General features: G+C 36.7%; 1 protein-coding gene across 9 annotated transcripts; it reads right to left on the minus strand.

Moving 5' to 3' along the window:
* Window positions 1-8111: 8111 nt before the first annotated feature.
* LOC103709306 (bifunctional nuclease 2-like) lies at window positions 8112-17477 on the minus strand. Of its 9 annotated transcripts, none has more exons than XM_088704541.2 (13): window positions 17122-17477; window positions 14270-14667; window positions 13966-14050; window positions 13734-13849; window positions 13128-13298; window positions 12981-13030; window positions 12813-12869; window positions 12245-12310; window positions 12080-12154; window positions 9326-9444; window positions 9079-9170; window positions 8600-8658; window positions 8112-8520 (listed from the first exon to the last, which is right to left on the minus strand). In XM_088704541.2, the coding sequence occupies exons 2-12, from the start codon at window positions 14355-14357 to the stop codon at window positions 8603-8605; spliced, it is 975 nt and encodes a 324-aa protein (XP_088560667.1). In that variant the 5' UTR covers window positions 14358-14667; window positions 17122-17477; the 3' UTR covers window positions 8112-8520; window positions 8600-8602. The 9 variants fall into 9 exon arrangements, with proteins under 9 accessions (XP_088560667.1, XP_088560662.1, XP_088560660.1 ...); XM_088704536.2 differs by having other exon boundaries at window positions 13734-14050; window positions 14560-14667; window positions 17122-17173; window positions 17299-17438; XM_088704534.2 differs by having other exon boundaries at window positions 8112-8501; window positions 13734-14050; window positions 14560-14667.
* Between the last annotated feature and the right edge of the window lie 4247 nt (window positions 17478-21724).

Below are 21724 nucleotides of genomic sequence, written 5' to 3' on the forward strand. Positions count from 1 at the left end.
TATGAATATAATAATTACTTATTGTCTTAATATATTGGATTGGATCTCGACTAATTCTGATCCTCAAAAAATTAAGATAATATAGTTAGCAACTTGTTGATAAACTGTAATAAAAAAAATTCACTGTAGGGGGTATTTACTTCAATGCTTTTTTTCCCCCAATTATTATCATCATGTAGGTTAAACCTCAACCCTTAAACATAGAAAGAAAAATTGAGATTTGATACGTTACCCAGCTTAGCCTATTAACCATCCGGCCTCCTTAGGTTTCTCTCTCTCTTTTTCTCTCCATACTTTGATATATATGTATAATATACCTATACATCCCTATCATAACCCCAATTTTTTAATATTTTCAAAATTTTCCATCAGTAATTCCGGTGTCTGGTGAAGTATAATCAAAAACATGAGAATAGCTTAAAAAACGGTGTACAAAAATGAGACTTAAATAGATAATGAGAGATTATTTTTATTGCTGCAATTTGAATTGCAACTAGAATTTCTTTTCCATGAAACCCTAATATTAGTGGAAAAAGAACGCCTTTATATCCATTTATTGCAGAATAAATCAGATTTAACAAGGAATTAAATATGAGTTCATTGCATTTCCATCGTCTTGAACTGCTGCTCTCTACCTCCACTATCCCCACACCTCTAATAAGGCCATGGATTTTTTAGTGCACTGTCTCAAATAGGCAAGCCTCTCCTAGCATGAGTGATCACATCTATGGCAATCACACACAGCTCATTGATAATGTCCTATCCCCAATCTCATCAACCCTATCGTTGATGTTGACACTTGAAGCTTGAGGGGGCTTTGGGTAAGGGTGGCAATCAGGTTGCATTAAGTCGGACATTGATTGGATTAAAAAAATATCAAATCAAACCAAACAATTTATTAAACAGATCAATAATTGAAATCTGCATTCAACATATTTAATAAACACGCAAATCAGCATCACCTATAAACCCATTTACTAACAAGTCGACATGGGTTAAATAGGTTAAACATATTAAGTAAACTTTTAATGTGTTAAATAGGTTTAAACGAGTAAATAGGATGAGCGGACCATGCTAAATAGGACACAAACTGGTTAAGTAGATTTTAAATAGATTAAACAAGTATTTAATGGGTTTAATAGATCGGATCATGATCCGACTCAATTATTAAATGAGTCAACATAGGTTAAATAAATCAAGAGTCTAAATTTGAACCCATCCATTAAATAAACGCATCTAGGCAGATTGAATCATTCATGATCCAATTCATTTATGCCAAAACCAAACTTGATAATAGTAGGTTGTGCCATAAACTACCATACCTAGTTTCAGAGAAGGATGGGGGATATTTCGGAGGTGAGGCATATTCTGCATGTGAGAGAAGAGAGAGAGAGAGAGAGAGAGAGAGAGAGAGAGGAAAAGATGGAATTTTTGACCTAAAAATATTTCTTACTAGATTGGTTTTTACTCTATAATAGGGTTATCTAGTAGTGCTTTCCCAAAAAAATATTTTTAATACTACATGCATCATATAGTTACGTGCACGCCATTAATTTCAGCCACTTATTTCTATAGTAGTACATCATGCATGTTGAATGAATAAAATTTAAAGGAACGAACAGTTATGATCGTTGGCATCAGGGCCGGCCCGAGCCTTAGGCGACTGAGGCGGTCGCCTAAGGCCCCGGGCCAACGGAAGGCCCCCGGAAGGTGAAGAGAGAGGGAGGGAGGGAGGGAGGGAGGGACCGTGACCAAAAGGAAGCAAAGGCCCCATATAAAACGGGATGAGCTGGCTACGAGTCTTCCCCCTTGATGTAAGGGAGGTGGAGAGCTTCTTGGCCTGCAGAGGGGAAATTTAGGAAGTTGGGGACGGTAGTTTTGTTTTGGATGGAGAGAGAGAGAGAGAGAGAGGAGGGATTTGGTTGGCTTGATACACGCCTGAAGCCACTCTTACCTTTCATCCCTTCTCTTGTTTGGTTTTGGTCTTGGTTTTCCTTCCCTCACATTACTCCTGATCCAGCTGGGCCATCAGGAAGAAAGGGGGATAAGAAATGGACTTCTTGGAGGGTGGAGATTCTTTTAATTTTCTCCTCTCGGTTTCTTCTCCCCACTTGGGTGGTAGAGAGAGAAGGAGGGAGGGGGTTGAATGGCTGCTGTGCTGTGATGTTGCGGTTGCTGCTTGGGTACTCACTTGAAGGGGAGATGGAGGGATGGGACTTTTATTAATTAGATGGAGTCAATTTCCCATAATGCCCCTACTTTCTCTTACAGAGAAGCTCCTGGAGAAATTCTTTTCTTTACCTTGACCATGGAGTGCCATGGGATGACCTTTTCCTATTCCGCTCTTGCTTGACATGATAAACAAAATTGCCAAGCATTATCTCAGTTATTTAATCAGTTTTATGGCCCTTCTTTTAGGATAATTATTTTTCTGCATTTCCATTCAAAAATAATATTAAATTAAAAAGATTTCTGGCCTATCTTTGTTAGATTCATGTACCTTTGTTGAAATAGTGTACTTGATAGCTATCCATTTTCATATCATTTTTTTAATATTTTATATTTATTAAAAAAATTTATTATTAAAAAAAAAGGCCTCATTCATTGGATTCGCCTTAGGCCCCCAAATATATTGGGCCGCCCCTGGTTGGCATGTACAGTCTCGTGGTGGACGGAGTACAGAAAATAATTGCACGTTTTCTCCATGGTTCTTGTCGGCGCCGGTCGTTCTTGCCGGCGCCGGAGCGAGTGACGCCGTGCTAGCGTCGGACCCACCCTGCACTCGCGTATGAAAAGGGAAACAGAAGTCTATACCAACGATCATGTGCGGACGACCGCGTAAAGTTTTAATGCGGAAGTAGATCCATATAAAAAATGCCCGACTTACGTGCTAAAAATAGAATAACGCTCGGAGAAACACTTCTGTGCGGCTGCATGTACGAAATTTCTATGCAGAAAGAAATCCGCACGGCAAACGATATGCGGACATCCGTACACGGGGCGATACCAATTTGTTGGCAACGCACCGCGCATAAAAGCTCTAGTGGAAGTAAATCCATGTAGAAAGATATATGCCGACGTCCGCATTGGAGGTCTATGTTGGGGCCCAGACGCCAGCACGGTTACACCGTGGAAGGAGCAGTTGGTGTCCACGTGTACGGCAAGGATGCGGACAACTAATTTTTTAAATTCTTTTTTACATTGGTAAATGAATTTTAGACTCTGTTTGGTTTCTGGTTAAATGATAAATAAGAGAAAACTATCGGTTTACAAGACTAACGCTTGGGAAAAAGTAGTGAATAAAATTATTCAGTCAAAGGATAAAACATGTGCTTAAACCTGGATAATTTCTTTTTTTTTTTTTGCTAAAACAACTGTGAATAACTTTATTCGCTGGTTAGCTGGCTAGAGGATAGTTTCAAATGGTTAAAGACATCCATTGGGCATCCAAATGTAGCCTTAAAATGATCGTTATAGCTAAGAAATGGTTAGAAATGGTCGAAGTGCTGCTGCTCATGGCTGTTCAACAAAATTTGACAGCAACAAGTAATTGCTTGAAAGGAGTTAGAATAGTTTGCCATCGCAGCATGAAAACCAAGCACATGCACTACAAGTGCCATCATACAAGAAATTAATGCATCCTCTAAATCTAGGATGCGTTTGGTTTGCTACTGATGTTGGATTTGAAATTGGAATAGATTGAGATGGAAATCGGAATGGTCATATTTTCCAACACATTTAGTTTATGATTGAAATTTAAATCAAAATTTAAATACTAGAAAATACTCTGAATTAGATTTTAGAGGATTCAAACATTTCCATTGCCCTCTGGAGTCGGAATAGGAAGAAAACTCCTCCAACCAAATAGCTAGTAAGAAAGTCACTCATTCTTATTTCCACTCTAGCGCTCAGCTTCCCTCAACCAAATATGCTCCTAGTAAATTCTCTAGAAAGTAAACACCGAACAAAAGAAAACAACGACTATGGCATTATCTTTGGTGCCCGTTCGGCCGCTTCTGCGGCTAATCTCTTGGAACACATTGCAGGCCCTTTAACACTGTTTTTGATGATGGATACCACATCCTTATTGCTCACCACATCACATGGTCCATCACTAGCCACAAAAATCATTGATTTGATTACATCAATTGAGATGAGAACTTTACTGATTACTTCACAGCATTTCATCAAAAAATTATGGCGCTCGTCGATGACCATAGAATTTTCTACAAGCTTTACATATCTGTGTTGGATAATTAGCAGATCTGGTACAAGCATTCAGACTTCACAAACATTGTTTAATTTATTTAAAATTGATAAACATATATATTTTATGTGCCTCTTAGAAGGTTAAGATATATTAATATAAGGGATATAAAGAATGTAATTGATGAATGCCTTTGCAATATCCATGTCTTTATAATTTTACAAGAAGTGTCTACTATTATATTTGTAGACAAGTCGGCCATTGAACCTGTAAGAATATAATACAAAACAGGAGAAGTAGGCACATTGACACTAGATCCTACTTAAAAGTATGTGAATTCGGGAACCATGAGGTACGCCACATTAACGAATAAATGATAGATACATTCATAAAAATTCTCTTTAACTGATACATTCAAGAGACCGAAAACAATACTTAGCACCACCATGCTTCAAGAGAAAGAGAGGGCGTCCAGAGGTTAATAGCATCAATATTATAGAAACTTTATTACAGTTGGCTTCAATTTCATAGGAAGCTGGAATGGATCCACGGAGCTGAAGGTACGTAGAAAACCTAGACTAGATTTTAGCTGGAATTACTTAAGAGTTCAAACATTATCAAGGCTGGAGTTAAGACTTACAAGTAAGGGATAATTTTAACTTTCTTCAAGTCCAAATAAGCTTGAACCTATTTCTTTAAAAATAAACAAGCATGAACCTAGAACACTTTCATATTCACGGGATTTCAAGTCTATAATTAAAGCTGCAACCGCCTCTTCACTATCAAGCTTGTAAGCAATCCATTTCCTGGGTCTAGAAGAGAGAGGCCACTAAATTGGACATGCAGTAAAGTGTGAAGTGAGATAGGTAAAAAAAAAAAAAAACAAAGAGAGAGTTCAGAGGGTGGTCCTTTCTTTCTTTCTTTCTTTCTTTCTTTCTTTTTTTTTTTTGGTACACTGGCTCCTTACACCATACATATATGAGCACAGCCAAGAAAAACAGAAGAAAGAGGTGGCCCAACAAATAGGGAACATCCGCCTAGTTCATTCAAAGAAAATCCTCCGAGTGATGAGCCGCATAGAAGGCTACCTAGTCAGTAATTGTGTTGGCCTTTCGGTACACATGTGTGGCCCTGAATGAGCCGCAATATCCCCTGTCATCCATCGTATGTCAAGAAGCAAGAACTGCCTATCCGACTTGACGAGTCAACCACAAATCTCCTCAATCACCGAGGCAGAGTTGCCCTACAAGTGGATATACTCCGCACTTAGAGCATGTTTTGCGTAGGAGAAACCTTCCCATGCCGCCCGCAACTCCGCAGAAATGATAGGAGTGTCGAAGATCCGTCGACCGCCAGCCACCACAAACTTGAAGTGGTGATCTCTGATGATAAAGCCCACTCCCCTCCTCTCGTATTGCTCAGCAGCACTCTGCCATCAAAATTCATCTTGAGAAAGCAAGAAAGTCCTCTCTAAAGACAGAAACATTACTTTGACCAAAATTTTCTTATGTGATTCGGATGAGGGCTATAACCATGTATTGTAATAGCTACTAGAAATCCACCATTAAAAATGTTCATAATCAGGCAACCACCGGACCCCTGTGTTTACCGACAAAAGCGTACTGATAAATTAGATACTGTAAGTACCTCTCCATGCCCCTCCATCAAACTTGCAGCAAACATAATCCTAAGTCCATTTCCTCTGTTACCATTACCACCATTGTTACTACAACCAAGAATAAAACCACTTGAATATTTTCTGTGATCTCTCTTAAATATAGGAACTCTTCCAGCAAATATACCCAGCCACAACCATAACAACCAGTACATTTACCACCTAGAGACTTGATTATATTCACAAGCCTGTCTCAGAAACGCAGGTTACTCTTACACAACATCATTCATTTCAGATCCGACAAGGCTCGCACAACAATGACCAGTACTCCCAACACATCTCTCAAGCCAACATCAACCGAAGACATCATCGGTCGTAACCACTGTAATTTGTTTGACATAACTTATTCCAACAAGTAATCTGCAGGGCACGCCTCCACCTTGATGTCTGCTATCATCACCTGACAGAACAAGCAACAAAGATCACAAGCTAACAGCAGCAGAAACAAAGGACGAGAAATTTAAAGAAGTTAGCCGAGACACCCAACAAGCATTGCCATCAGTTGCCAGCCAGCTTGTGAAGAACTCGGTGTCCTCCGAGTACTTCACCCGGTGCACATCCCGGCGGGGGTGAACAAGAAATCCCCATCCTCGAGCTCGTAGCTCTCTTTCTTGGTGATGTTCCAGACCTTCTTCTTCCCCTTGATGACCACCAGATCGTGGCAGGTGTGGTGGTGGGCCGGCTCCACGCTCCCGGCCTTGAACCGGACGTAGGCCGAGGTGGGGCTCTCCCTCACGATCCTCATCTCCCCTCCCAGCATGATCCCCGCCGGTTCGAACTCCATCCCCCTCCTCAGGCATCAGATCGCGCACCCTTCCCTGGCGGCGGGGAAATCGGCGGAGACGGCGGCCATATCGGCCGTGGACTGGTCGAGGAAGGACTGGATGTCGTCCGGCCACGGGGCGTCGCCGGAGGCCGGACAGGGGGACTTGAAGGGGGTGCGGCGCTAGCCAGGCATCGAGGATCTATGGAAAGCGCGAAAAATAGTAGGAACAAACAAGAGGTGCGTGGTTTTCTAGAAGCATCTAGTGGCGAGCGCGTTGCTTCTATCCTCGTGCGGGTGTTTCATGGGGACAGGGGATGCATCTTTCGCGCGAAACAAGGATTCACCTTCCTTTGGAGTGTTTTAAGATGTGTGCGGGGTACGATCCAACGGTAAACATCGCGAAAAAAAAAATCAACCGTTCTTTCCCGCACCCTAGCCAGTTTCGTCGACACGGGTTGCAACGCATAAACACACTTAGCAGCGTCACAATAACGTCTTTCTCTAATCTAACTACAAAAAAAAATTTCTTCTATTATTATTTTGAATATGTTTCTCCAGAAAAGACGGTTAACAATGATTGAATGATATTTTTCTGAACCATATCTATAACGGAGAACTGCCAACCTGACATACTAATATTTTTCACAAATTATGAGACAGGGCAGTTATAATTTATGTACATGTTAAGCGGTTATTGCACGATTTACCAAACAGCGCTAGCGGTTACACTTACGCAATGCTACTGTTGCTTACTCCGCTTGGCCTAACTTAAACTTCAGTGTGTCCTCCATCAGATCAAATCCAGCAACTTTCAGTGCTTACTTTTTTGTTTACAGATCGGTTATTCAACTCCGAGCAGAACAGTTGGCAGCAACCGATGTCTAGGTAAAAACAGTATGATCATATTTCATTCCATTAGATTCTTTGCATCCCAATACGGCCCTAAGGCTCACAATTTTTATTATATATACATTATACGGTAGCTATCAAAGTCAATAGATACACACGGCCAAACTGATTCATGACGTTACCATACTTTAAAAGCAGAATTTCTCCTTCCGCAGAAAAATACACAAAACGTGAATTTAGAAAAATCATATCTATCATGCTAAGACATGAACTCCGGAGTGCCAACTTTCCTACCCCACCCTAACATAGCTCAAAGGCAGTAACCACCAATAGAAGAAACTTACCCGGAAATTGGTCTCCCTTCGCCGGTCAATGCATGCAAGCAGTTCCTCCTGCCGCATCAGAGCTCCATGTAAAGCCTAAAAAGCACGACCGTAACATGATGAGTTCTAAAAGGATACAGTCATGCTCCTCTGCATGGTCACCACCAAGGAGAGGAGCATCGTACAAGCATATAGGCCTTGATGCCTTCAAGCTAGAGAGAGATGGAAAACAACTCTAGATGGTACATATGATCTATAAAGCATGAAATAACTAGGCAAAGGAAAAAAACGAAAAAAAAAACATCAATTTTGAAATACCACTGAATCAAGTCCTCCCAAATATTTACACAGGTGTTGATGCACAAATTAGGTCTTTAAAACATGATTAAAATCAATGTACTGCGAGCATTTGAAGCCTCAAACCACAAACTGGTAACAATGGAAACCAAGCAAAAGCTAGCTAAAACACCATGGAGATGAACAGGTCTAACGTCTGAGAATTAGTTCTGTCATCCAATACTTGCATACTGCCGCATGCCGTTTTAGATGCCACCATGGCATGAGCAACTATACATGTATGCACAAGCTTGGTGGCTATGTACTATATACATTATATATACCACCGACGATGTCAGGCTTGCACTTGCTTCCAAACACTGGCTTTATGTACATCTGAAGACACTGCAGCAAAGAAAGCAGTCTGCTGGGGTAAGGTTAGAGATTTCTAGTACCAGACTAACTACAAGATAAATATGAAGTGCAGGGAATGCGTCAGAAACCTGTCATGTCCAGTTCTTTCTCTTGGACCGCAGCCGAAAAAGCTTGTCCCTCCATTGAGCTGAAGCAAAATAACAGACTTGGAGTAAATTCAAATTGCAACAAAGTATTGTCAAAATTAGAGGGGCAAATATATCAATCAAACTCAGTTTTTCCAAAGAAGCTCATCAATTTGTTTTGGTTTCTTAATTTACGGGGGATGAACTCTTTAGAATGGTGTCCCCCATGTAAAAAAGATTCCATAAGGTTTAAACCACATCACTTGCTATAATTGCCACTTCCACCACCACACAGGCTTTCCACCTCAGCTGCCACCCTCCCCTCCCCTTCCCCCCACCCCCAAACGGAAAAAAAAAAGGGAACAAAAGAACAAAAGAAAAGGAAGTGCCATCCTGTTTATGCTAATTTTAAAATTTTAGTGAGATTCATAGTCCTAGGAACATAACTACAAAGGCCAACAGGTAAGAGCAACATATCTCACCAGCATCTCTGTATCTTTCCTCAACAGCAGCAATCAACATGTTACGCACCAAACCAAACTCCACTGTTTCCAAGCAAGGCTGACCATCAGGCCTGTTGACCATTATAACTTCACAGTCAGAGTAACATCAAAGCACTGCTAATTTGCACGAAAATTTTGACCAATTAAATACAAAGTATCAGAAGTCTAAGTCCATGTGGAAGGCACAAGAAGCCAAAAAGGCATGGAACATTCATAAGGCTTCTACCTGTCAAGTTCTGTGAATAGCATTCCCTCTGACAGAGAAGCCTGCACTGCCAGCTTAGTCGGTTCAACCACTCGCATCCCATCATTGTATGCAAGATGTCTATTGACTTGTACAGGCACCTATATGGATTTAGAGGGGGAAAAAAGGGGCAGTCAACACCCGTCAGGGCAACAACAGATGTTAATTTTAACTTGAATATAACAAAAGCTGCATTGAAAAACTTAAGTACTAGGTGAAATGTAATCATGTTTTATGTTTTGAAAAGATCTGCTGCTTACGTATAATACAATTTGATTAAGGAATGGTTTTCAATCTGATTCAAAGAGGAAGTCAGCAAAAGAGATTGCATTAGACATAGGAGAAGAAAGAGTTTATGATGTTTAAAGGTTATGAAATTAAAGCCAAAGCAACACCTCTAAAAACCCTGACAACTGGCCAAGCCATCCATTCCCTAAACAGGATGAAACTCTCCATTCTTTAAAAAACACAATCTCGATCTTCAATCCATATGAGTAACAAATCAATAAAAAGGAGTAACAACTGTATTTATCATGTCAAACAACCAGAGTGGTCCACCACCATGTCTGGCTTTGATAAGATTCCAAGCTGTCCTCTTTTTCCTTAAAAAGAACCATACATATCCCTAGCTTCTCACTTTCAGAGGTTTCAAATGCCTCTTTCATCTACAAGACAACTTCTAAAACAAGTCCGTTAAGGTGGTTCCAACAACTTAAAGTAGAAGCTTGGTTCCTTATTGTGGAGAAAAATAGTTCCTGCAGCTCACTAATGAAGAAATCATATCTTCCCTCCCTCAAATCAAAATTGGCATTTCCTATTAAATCCCTGGCGGTATTAAAACTAAAACCTCCCAAATAATTATCAATACAGCAACCCTCTTCCGAACTTCCTGCATTAGATTCCTTGCACCTGTATTTACACTTAATCTTTTACTTTTCATTCTGTGAGTGGGTCATCCATTCGTAAGATGCAGGAAAGTAAAGATATGTTCATTTAAGATCATAAGACAAGAACACTATAAGCCAATAAACAATCTCCAACACAGTACTTAGTATAGCCAACTTCTATGAAAAGCCTCGATAGCCTTGTTTAACGAGCAACAATTAATAGGACCAATAAAACAAGTAATGATTTTCAGGGTTTACTAGGTAAGATGCTTGATGAAATGCCAAGTTGGAATCAATTGAAAGAGTCTTTAAATTTGACAAGGAACCAAACCAGATGAAAAAAGACAACATAGTTCTTGCTCCTCATTGGTCAAGAGGATTTATCAACTTCTACATATTGGAAACAAAAATCTTCTAGCAAATTTTCCAATTGATCTACAATCATTCACGAGATTTGTGGACCAAAGCAGTATATTAGAAAATTATTAGTAAAAATGAATACGAAAGGCGCACAAGCAGTATAACAGTAAAAGTTCTCTTTCCAATGTCATGTGCTGTCTCCCGGACTATGACCATAGAATATCTTTTGATAGTAGAAATAATAAATAAACAAATGGAGCTCCAACACATGCAAAATTATCTTATAATTTACAGTTTATTACATGTCCTCATGTCATATCCAATATTGCTATTCAAAAATACTGTTAGCTAAAATAAGTTATCTCATATTGTTTCCTTCTATACCTTCATTCCTCAACTTCTCTCATAATGATATTAATTTATATTTCCCTCTTTGACTTCACATCTTAAATGATGATGTAACTGTTACACAGCAAACTGAGATGGTTTTAACAAAAATAGTATTATTTCACATGGATGGCTACAACTAAGGGCTCATAATTCAGTAATAATTATCTAAGAAATGATAGCCCATCACAAAATATTGGAAATCAATACTTGCTGAACCTTCTGAAAAATTATTGAGAAAATAGCAAGAGCTACGATAACGCGCAAAAGTTGAATTTACAACAACCTATAAGAAAAGCTTAATTATGGATAGAGAACCTTAACTTCAGGCTCATAACATCAGAAACAATTTAACTATAGAATGAAATGGGTTGCTAGGTAGCCCATTAATAAATACTGGAAAATCAAAACTTGCTGAACCTTTTGAGAAGAATAAAACTTTGATTCCAAAAGATGATAAAAAAATGACACACAATATTAAAGAAGCTAAATTACAATGACAAAGCAGCAAAAAATATAATACTCTCAAAGTAACTACGAAGGAAACAATAAAATATGTCCAAATACATTCAGATCATATTTTTGTTAAGCTTGTAAAGTAGCATATTTGTCTACGTAAGTGTTTACATGCTGTCTAATTTTTTTAAACAAATCTAAAGCCTGCTCTTAAGAATCATAAAAAGATTTGCTTTCTTTTTGTTGTTGTTGTTGTTGTTGTTGTTGCTGTAAACCATGGTTCTAAGTTACAAGTACTCCCAGAACCAACAATTATTTGCAAATCATGATTGGATGAAACAATTATCATGTCAAGCTTCCTTCCTGCAAAATATTAAGTAAAATTGAACAAAACCAATATCAAATTTCCAAAGCTAGGAGACACCTCGATAGTTCTTCCATGCTGCTTTAGTTAATAAAACTAAAGCCTGTTCTATAGGTGATTGCAAAACTAAAAGCCTCTTTAAAACCAATTGTCAAGTAATATTTATCATGGCCCCACACAAATAATTGGTGATCAACATGGTTTTTACACAATCATGTCGATGAGATGCATTGGCAAATTCATATACAGATGGCTAGTGCTAATTAGCAAAACAGAGCATACCTTGCACCGCACAGCCATATTAATGGCATCTGAAGGTCGAAGATCAAAGCTGATGCTCTCTTTTTCATTCCCAACCTGCATAAACCCACAACAGGTGGTTCAGGATTTGCATTCACCATTGTACAGCTAACACTAACAAAAACAATTTGAGAAATCAGGATTTGCCTTTGCAAGGTACAACCGAGCAAAGTATGCCTCGTTCACTCTTTTGGTGACTCGAACAAGTTCTACCTGAAATAGAAGATTCTTGTTTGATGTCTGAAAATGGTTCTAAAACAACAAAAACTTGATCAAATTTCAATACTAAATAGTTAACAATAAGTTTGCAATTTCGGTACCGGATCCCGTATAAGTGCCATCTTGGTACAATGTTAGTACACCCAGTACAAGATCAGCTCAGTGTACCAATACTCGATATGCCCCCATATCGTATACCGGTTCGGTACCGGTATGATACGGTAAGCCTGGTACACATAGTGACAAATAGTACCATGATAAACATCCTATCACCATCATCATAACCATTCAGTGGACATGTACCATATATGTTATAGTCAAAGTAAGATACACATGTACCAAGTGTCACTAATAGGATGAATAAGCATTAGGATGGTTGACGGGTAAACTTACAGAAATCCAACACAAACAAAGGTATTCAACCTCACAAGGAGATGAAAAAGAACAACAAAAAAAGGATAGGGGGTTGCATACGGGCATTATTTATTCAACTTACCACATATCCCATCTTTTTAATCATCTCTTTCACTACGTCATATATAGTTGGCCTAGCCTGAGAAACACAAATTGGTTACTCTTCTTTTAGAAAACAATAAAAGATAAGTGATTATCTAAATCAAAAAGTTAACATGATACTTCACAATTGAGAAAAAAGGAGCCTTACAATATGAACATTCCGAACTGCAACCATTAACAACACACTTGGCATCTCCACTGTACAGGAAAAAAAGGAATGTTGAAGATCATTTCTTGGAATGGAAGACTTGCTCTCAACAAAATATCTCAATCCTAAGAAAAAAAGAACACATACAGACAATGATAGGAAGCAGAAGATCACTTCCATCTTCCGTCTTTAGTACAATAGCAGGATGCGGAGCATAGTCTGGCAAGCTTCCTCCTTGAGGGTTATTGTGAACACATCTCAAATGTGTACCATCACGCATCTTTATCATGAATCCATCCAATCCACTTCTCACCTCAACTGTATGAAAGAACAAATTACTGATCAGCTAGGACTATAAATCCATAAACATGGAAAACACTCATTTTGCCATAAAATATGTTGGTTCTGCAACACATTTTGCCCGATCCATTTCACTGATAGCAACCTCCTGGGAATAATTTATACCACAAGCCAAATTATATTCTCTAACAGCAGGAGCATCCAAAATTGACACTCAAAAAGTGTCCTCAATTTCATCCTGGAGAAGACAACTTACACTCCTGCCACCAGATTTGTAAATGACTAGAACAGAAAACTCAATTTACTCAACAAAATTTAGAATTGAAAGCTCAAGTCCTCAAGCAACATTCTTAAAGAGAAGGAAAGATCAAAGGTCTGACAGTAATAAAGCATATTAAGATGGAAGTAGGAAAAAAGAAGCAAAAAGAAAAAAAGAGAGTTCAAATAGATTACCTGCTTCAATCACACTGGAGTTCACATAATCTTCATCATTCTCATTGAAGTTTCCAGCCATGCTGCCATCACCATCAGAAGATGAACTGAAACTACAATGAACGGGCCAACCTTTCCTTTCACAAGGTTGAATGGAAAGGGCAGCGGCTCTAATTATACTTCTGCATCTAGTTTTAGAACCCCAAAATCCACTTCTAAGATGCCTAGTCTTTGTGAATAAAGTGTTAATTACGGGAGCAGAAACTCTTGCTTGCTTAGCAAGATGAACAGCAGGACGGCAAATAACCGGTCCCTCCAGAATTCCCATCTCGCTTCCTCTTTTACAGAACATACAGAAACATAAGTAAAATTTAAGAAACCATAACATAAAAAAGGAAGGAAAGCTAATGATTATAGAATAATGATGGCAGAAAAAGAAAAGAATAATAGGCAATTATTTTCATTTTAATCAAAGAAAGAAAGGCTACATGAGAATAATAATATTTCTCATGAGTTTTCCTTATCCTATCTCTAGCATTTAAAAAATAAGCATCAACCTTGATGCACAGAATATCTGAAGGCAGCTGAGACAGAAAAATAGTGTTTGTAGCCTTGTGATACAGTGAAATAGTCATCCGTTCTCATCAGCCTGCCCCATTATTTAATATATAGGCCAAAATATTTCAGAGGATATGAATAGGTCTTGATCATATAGTTGCATCATTGCAGTAAGATCCCCAACGGCCCGAACCAAACCAAGAACGGAAACAGAAGCCTTTCGACTCACTCTCGTATGGCTCGCTCTTCGTCAGGAAGAAAGCGCGAGCTCTTCAATCAGTGAGCATACCTCATGGAAATGCAGGTCTTGTTGCAGCTGGCTGTCTGTTATTCCGTCTTGTTCGGCCATGTAGGCCAGAACCCTTCTGTGGACGGCCTCAGCGGCCTGCCTTCGCTCCTGGAGGCCGACAAAAAACATGATTTTTTTTTCAATTTTTTGATTATTTATGTTTGTTAAATAAATAATGGATTAGCATTTTCTTCCAACTCACAGCGATCATCCATGGGTCCCATATCAATAGAAACCTTTATACTCTGGTTACCTTGATTTTTTTTTGACAATTGCTAAATTACATTCAGCAACATTATATACAACTTCTAGTCTAATCTATGAGATATAAAATAATGTTTACTTGATTTGACTTGCAGAACAGGGAAATTACTATTCCTATTTTTGTTTCCTAAAAACTTTTGGCATTGCTATGCATGGTTTTTTAAATGATACTTGGTGCGAGGGGCAGGGTATTTGATTATATTTATTTTAGATAGAATCTTATGACAAGGAAGATGAGGGCAACATTCCAAGGCTCCATTTGGTATTTGCTTTTGGAGGGCCAAAAAAGCAATTCTTGAAGCGCTCGAAACTCTTTTGGATGATTTTGAGGTGTTTGGTAAAAACTTTGAAACTGCTTTCTTGCTCCTCCAAAAGCTAGAAAAGGTTTACTAAGGAAGAAAAGCTCCAGTTTGAAGCTTTTGGAGAAAAGCTCCATTTGAAATGCATTAGAAAGCATTCTTTTAAGATCAGAGACCTAGGTTCAAGTCTCGACAACAAATTTTTTTTAAAAAAATTAAAGTTAACGATATTATAATAATGGTTTTGTACAATATAATAACAATATAATATAATATAGTAATATTATTATTACAAAATATATATGTATATTATATGATATTATAATAATATTATATTTTATTATATTTATAATAATCATACACTATTACACTATAATAATATTGAACTACAGTATTTTTATACTATACTAAATAGTGTTTTTATAATAAATTTAAAAATCTATCATTTTATTATTTATTTAGGTTAGATAACAAAATATATAATTTACAAATTAAGAATACTCAACAGTTTTTAATAGTACAAATAGTTAAACAATTGAAAACATTATGTGATATTCTTTATTATTTTCTGATACTTAAAATACTTTCTCGGTTTGGTTACCAAATAAATATTAAAGTTTCACGGTACTTCAAAAATGTAGCTACCCAACAGTAAATAGTATTCTATTAAAAACTTTACTAGCGAAAGCTCTACTATCCAAAGCTTTACTACATACAACAATGCCAAATTGGGCCTAGATTGCCTCATGATGGAATAGCTCAGTTGCTCCTAGGCTAAACTAATGTCATTTGTCTCGTATGGGCCATAGTTACTCTTCACACAAGCAATAACAATATGTATCTTGTACAAAATGGAATGGGCTCAAACCAAAGACAACCGAAACTCATATCCAACAGCTAACAACCTCCATAGGTTGGATGAAGAAACTTTAAAAGTAAGTCACAATATCAACTCTGGAAATGGGTATATATGTATGAGTGGGTAAACATGAGTTCGAGAAAGCAAACATTCTATAAAAAAAATTCAATAAACCCTAAATTTTTTCTCCTATTCAAAGGTAATCAATGCACTGAGAGCAGAAGGTCTGGCACCCAATGGCTGCACAAAGGATTCAAATTTCAAACTGTAGTTTTGAATTAAAATTGATTTAGGATGATTTACAATCATGAAGGTGACATATTCAATACCAAAGATTGATTTAAGATGATTACAATCATGAAAGCGAGATATTCGACTGCAGAAGTTCACTCAAGAAAGCCATTTTCATCAAAATAAGAGGCTAAAGAGGACATGCATCAGAATCTGCGTGTCCTGTCAAATTCTGTTAAGAAGGACTGGAGATACAGAGTGACACAAAGGGCAAAAATAGAGCATCACCAAATCAATCTTTATATGGTTTAAAACGATTATTTTTGTCATGTAAGAAGTGCATCTTCTTGTGATTTTGATACTCTCTCCCTCTCTTCCTCATCCTTTTTTTCTTTTCCTTCAAACAATTTCATTCATCTTATCATCTTGGGAGGGACTCTAAGAAAACAACTCCTTGAAGCTACTGTTTTTCCTTATTATTGCAAGAATTCATAATCATGTTCAGAAAAAGAAAGAAAAATGCAAGCTGATCTGATGTCCTATCCTTAATCAAATCATTCAGGAGGAAACATCATATAATGTAGAAGTTTGAAAATATATCAAGATAGCAAAACTACTTCATATACAAAGCTGCAAGCTTTACCACTCCAACCTTTCCAAAAATCATAATACAAGACAAAAACTCATATCAGCAATAGACAATCTATACTAGCAAAACTCTTAACATTGTGTCATAGAAACAAACATCCTGATCGTAACTCCGATTGCATACGTAGCAATCCAACAAGCAAGCACCGATACCAAACAAACTCTCAAATTTCACATAGATCTGAAACTCCCTTAGTAAAAAAAAACAACAGATCGCCTCAAACAAATTGGATACATTATAAGACAAGGAAATCGCTATACCTGCAGCCCCTTTACAAACTTCTTCCAAGCCAACAACCAGACAAAGGTATCCCTCGACCAACGATCAAGAGCACGGATATTAATCCTCACAAATTATCATTCATCAAAAATCGAGGAAAAATCTATAGCTGGAACACAGAAACCCTAAGCTCCTAGGCTCCTGCGAGGAAATCTTACCAGTTACCACAACCTCAACGATCTGCGCACGAAACGACCGAGAAGACAAATCGATCAAAGACGAGAGGGAGGAGGGAGGGGGCCGAGAGAGAGAGAGACTTGGAGCTAGACAGAGAGTTGGAAGGAGAAGACGTAGGGAGCCTCCTATAGGAGTCTTTGTATGATTGCATCAAAGCGGTGAGTTGGATGAGGATTGGGAGTAGTCGACTAATATGTTTCCCGATTCTCGGCTTGATATCCGAACTAGCGCCCGCGAAAAGACGAAAATGCCCCTGAACGTGCGAGACGCACCGGGAAGCATTGGGGTTAAAAAAAAGATTAATTCTTATTATGAGAAAATACGAATTTAGAGATTTTTATATTATATTTAGTGAATGTTTAATTTAGAATATTTAATATATATTTGTTGAGGTCATCATCATCTTATGCTTAGATGCACTAATAAAATTGTTCGAGAATCTCAAATCATGCACCGTTTTGTCAAAAAATAATCTAGTTTTTTCTTGCAAAATCGATAATTGAAATAATTTTTTTATGCAAAATCCATAAATGATATGACATGCAATCTAGTTAATGAGTGCTAGAAGTAATTAAGATCCATTAAGATATTCCGAGATTTTATTGATCCAACCTAAGATATTATCTATCGGGTTTTGAATAAAAATATAATAGAAGACGACCAGTTTTAAAACTAAAAGCAATCAAATAAAAGATTGCAAAAAGATTGCTAAAAAATTCTTAAAATATGTGAAATTACTTTGCGTCACTTTGACTCACTCTCTCGCATACACCCTCTTTTGGAGGAAAAAAAAGGACTTTTTATTGAAGAATTTGACTATATTTATTGTTTAATTTTCTGCTCAATTTTTTTTTAAAAAAAATCATCTCCAACATTTTTTTTTTCTTTCACTTTCTATCAATCAAATAGAATCTAAGATTGTCTAACATATAACTAGTATCTATTTTTCAAACATAATTGATTTCTTTGGATATTAGAAGCTTGTTTGGCATCGCTTTATTTCTTGTTTTCTTTTTCCTATAAACATAATTAAAGAAACCAAGATTAAAAAATATACGTTTAGTTATATTTTTATTTTATATTTTATAAGTTTTTTTAATTATTTTAAAAAAATCTTACTTTTAATATTTTCAAAAAATAAAAAACTTATATTTTTTAACAATGCTAACATTGCATCCATCATTGTTGCTACCTCCAGCATCACTACTATTGCTACCGCTCTAGCCATTGTTTCAACCGTTGCCTCGCCATACTACTATCACCACCACCCACCATCACATCGCTGCAATTGCTACCTCCAATACACTACCATCGTTGATAAGCATAACTATTGTTATCTTTGCCATATTTTTACCATCATCATCGTTGTCTCTACTACATCATTGATACTTCCACTATTGTGGTCGCTGTCACCGCCTAACACCACTACTGCTGCTACTCTTGCCGCTATTGCTGCTACCCCCACTTCTGTCATCTTTGTGTTTGTTGTTTAAAATAATTACCTATACCAAACAAAAAAAAAATTTAAAAGAAAAAGTAGTGAAGAAATAGAAATATAATTTATATTTTGTTTATTTTCAAAAAAGATACCAAATAACACCTTAGATATGTGACCAGAATGTTTGATCTCTTTGAATCACTCTCCGATCTTAATTTTCAAACAATACATCATCAAAAATCCAATCAAACTTAACAAAAGTTGTTCAAATAATAATATATTCTATGCTATAATTTAGTCATCCCTTTCCATAATAATAAATTTTATAATAACCATTTCAAGCCCTAATAGTATATTTCATAGTAGCTATCCCATGCCATAATAGTATATCCGGGAGTAGCCATCCCGTACCATAATTATATATTCCATAGCAGGAGGAAAGGGTCAATAAATTAATTTTCAAAATATAAATATAAGTACAATGTTAGCTATCATATTTGTTAGATAATCTTAGTCTTGCACTCAGACAAATAGATAAAACTGTTCTAGGACCCTTTAAATATATCATTTGTTGAAAAATTAATATGATGTTTCCTTGCAAAATCAATAAATGAGATAAATTTTCATACAAAATCCACAAATGGAGGGCATGCAACTTTTTTCTTTCTGGTACAAGGAGTGCTAGAAGTAATTAAGACATATACATATACTAGAAGATTTTATCAATCCAATATAAGATATCATTGATCATGATTTACATAAAAATATATTAGAGGATGAACAGTTTTAAATATAAAGCATGAATAGAAAAGAAAAATTTTATATTTCTAGATTTGATTAAAATAAAAAATTATAAAAAATGTTGAAAAGTCCTTAAAATATGATTAAATTAGTATGAGTCACTTGCCTATAGTTCTCTCACATTGGCTATATTTTGGATAAATAATATAAGACTTTTCAAATAAAATTTTGACTACAGTTTCCCTTTAATATTATGCTCATAATTTTTTTAAAAAGAAATCATCTCTAAAAAATCTTGTTTTCTTTCACTTTTATAGCAATCAAATGGAGGTTAATTGTTTTGAAAGATTGGATGCGTCATCTGACTCCCACACGTAGTTTTCAAATAATACGCCAGTCTTTGATGACAGCAAAGCACATCCAAAATAGGTGGCAGAGAGGGCTCTTCTTTATGTGGTAGAGATCATCCGCTCTACCACGTCATCGCTCTTTGGGATGGCTAGAAATATCTGGAGCCCCTCTGTTGATCTTGCAGCGCCCAGAACCGTGCTGGTCTCATGGGAGCCCCCACCACCTGATTTCTTCAAGGTGAACTTTAACGGGAGCGTTAATGAGGGATGGAGCATTGGAGGCGCAGGATTTGTCATCCGAGACCACACTGCCAAACTGGTAGCAACTAGGAGTCGACGGATCTTTGACACATCCGTTGCATACGCTGATTGTAGAGCTGCATGGGAGGAAGACTCGGCAACGGTCATCAAATGGATCTGGCTCTAGTATGCTTTTCCACAATATTTGCAGGCTTTTAGACGAGGGTGCTCTCTTGAGGACCTCACACGTCTATAGAGAGGCGAGTAGCGCTACTAATTAGGTAGTTTCCTTCGCAGCCTATTACTCTAGGGGCTTCATTTGGGTGGATCAAGTGTCCGTTCCTACTCCATTATATGATAATAGAACGTGGGCATTTCGGTCATATCAGTAAGAGGAGCGATATCGCGCCGTGGAAACCGGCAACGGCCAGTGGCTTCAAGCATCGCCCGCGCTTGCAACGGCAACGTCGCCGGTTAACAAATCAAGGATGCCGTGAAGCATGTGAGCTCTAATGATTCTTTTCTTACACTTAAACACTTCCTATACTTTTATCTTGCTGCACTCGCACCTTTATACTTTTACTTTGTTGCACTCATACCTCCTTGAGGTTGAAAGTGGCCAAAGATATGCACTGTACCACATCCAAAAAATGAGTACAATAACATTTGAATACCTGCTAAATTAAACAGTAGGCACAGGATTGCTAATAATAATTATAATATTTCATACTTTTATTATTATATTATACTATAAATATTATATTATATTATATTGATATATTATATTATATAATATCAAATTATGCTATATTATTATGCTATAGTATACAATATTATATTACTATAGTATAATAAAATTATACTATATTATATATTTAAGTATTAATACATATTATATTTTAGGGTTTTTTACATAGATATCCTTCTAAATATCAGATTTTGCATGAATATCCTTCCAAATTTAATATTTGCATATATGCTCTCGTAAAACTTTGTTATTGTACAAATACCCTTAACATAACGATTGTTTTAACGGTGTTAAGAAAAATTATATTTATATTAATTAAAAATAAAATAAAATTTTAAAATTTTGCTATTGTCCCTGTCTTTTTTTCTACCATCGGAATCGCGATCTATTTGCAGGTCTACCCATTAAGAATATTTTAATTATTATAATTTAAAACCGTTAATTTTTTAACATCGTTAGATAGAATAGGTACATATGCAAAAACAAAAATAAAAATAGGGTAGAATAGCAAAACAAGTGTTTTACGAGGATATACATGCAAATATTAATTTTGGAAGGGTATTCATGCAAAATTCGATATTTAGGAGGGTATTCATGCAAAAAATCCTATATTTTATTATCTTCTGTTGTATAATACTATGCAATGTCTTTTATGGTCATTTTATTATACTAAAATTATTTTCTCTATTTGTTTATCAAATACATGTTAAAGTCTAATGACACTTTAGAAATATAGTTATCAAATAGCAAATAATTTTTTATAAAAATTCTATTTTAAAAAATTCTATTGCCAACGCCCCACCAAATGGGGCCTCAGTACCTACAAATAAGCTTATCTATAAAATTGCAATGTTTCATTAGATAAAACAAGTAAGATAGGCTAATTTGTT

The sequence above is a fragment of the Phoenix dactylifera genome, chromosome 9 (genome assembly GCF_051530095.1).
Source record: "Phoenix dactylifera cultivar Ajwa chromosome 9, Ajwa_hap1_PhDact_Kaust_v1.1, whole genome shotgun sequence".
NCBI lineage: Eukaryota > Viridiplantae > Streptophyta > Magnoliopsida > Arecales > Arecaceae > Phoenix > Phoenix dactylifera.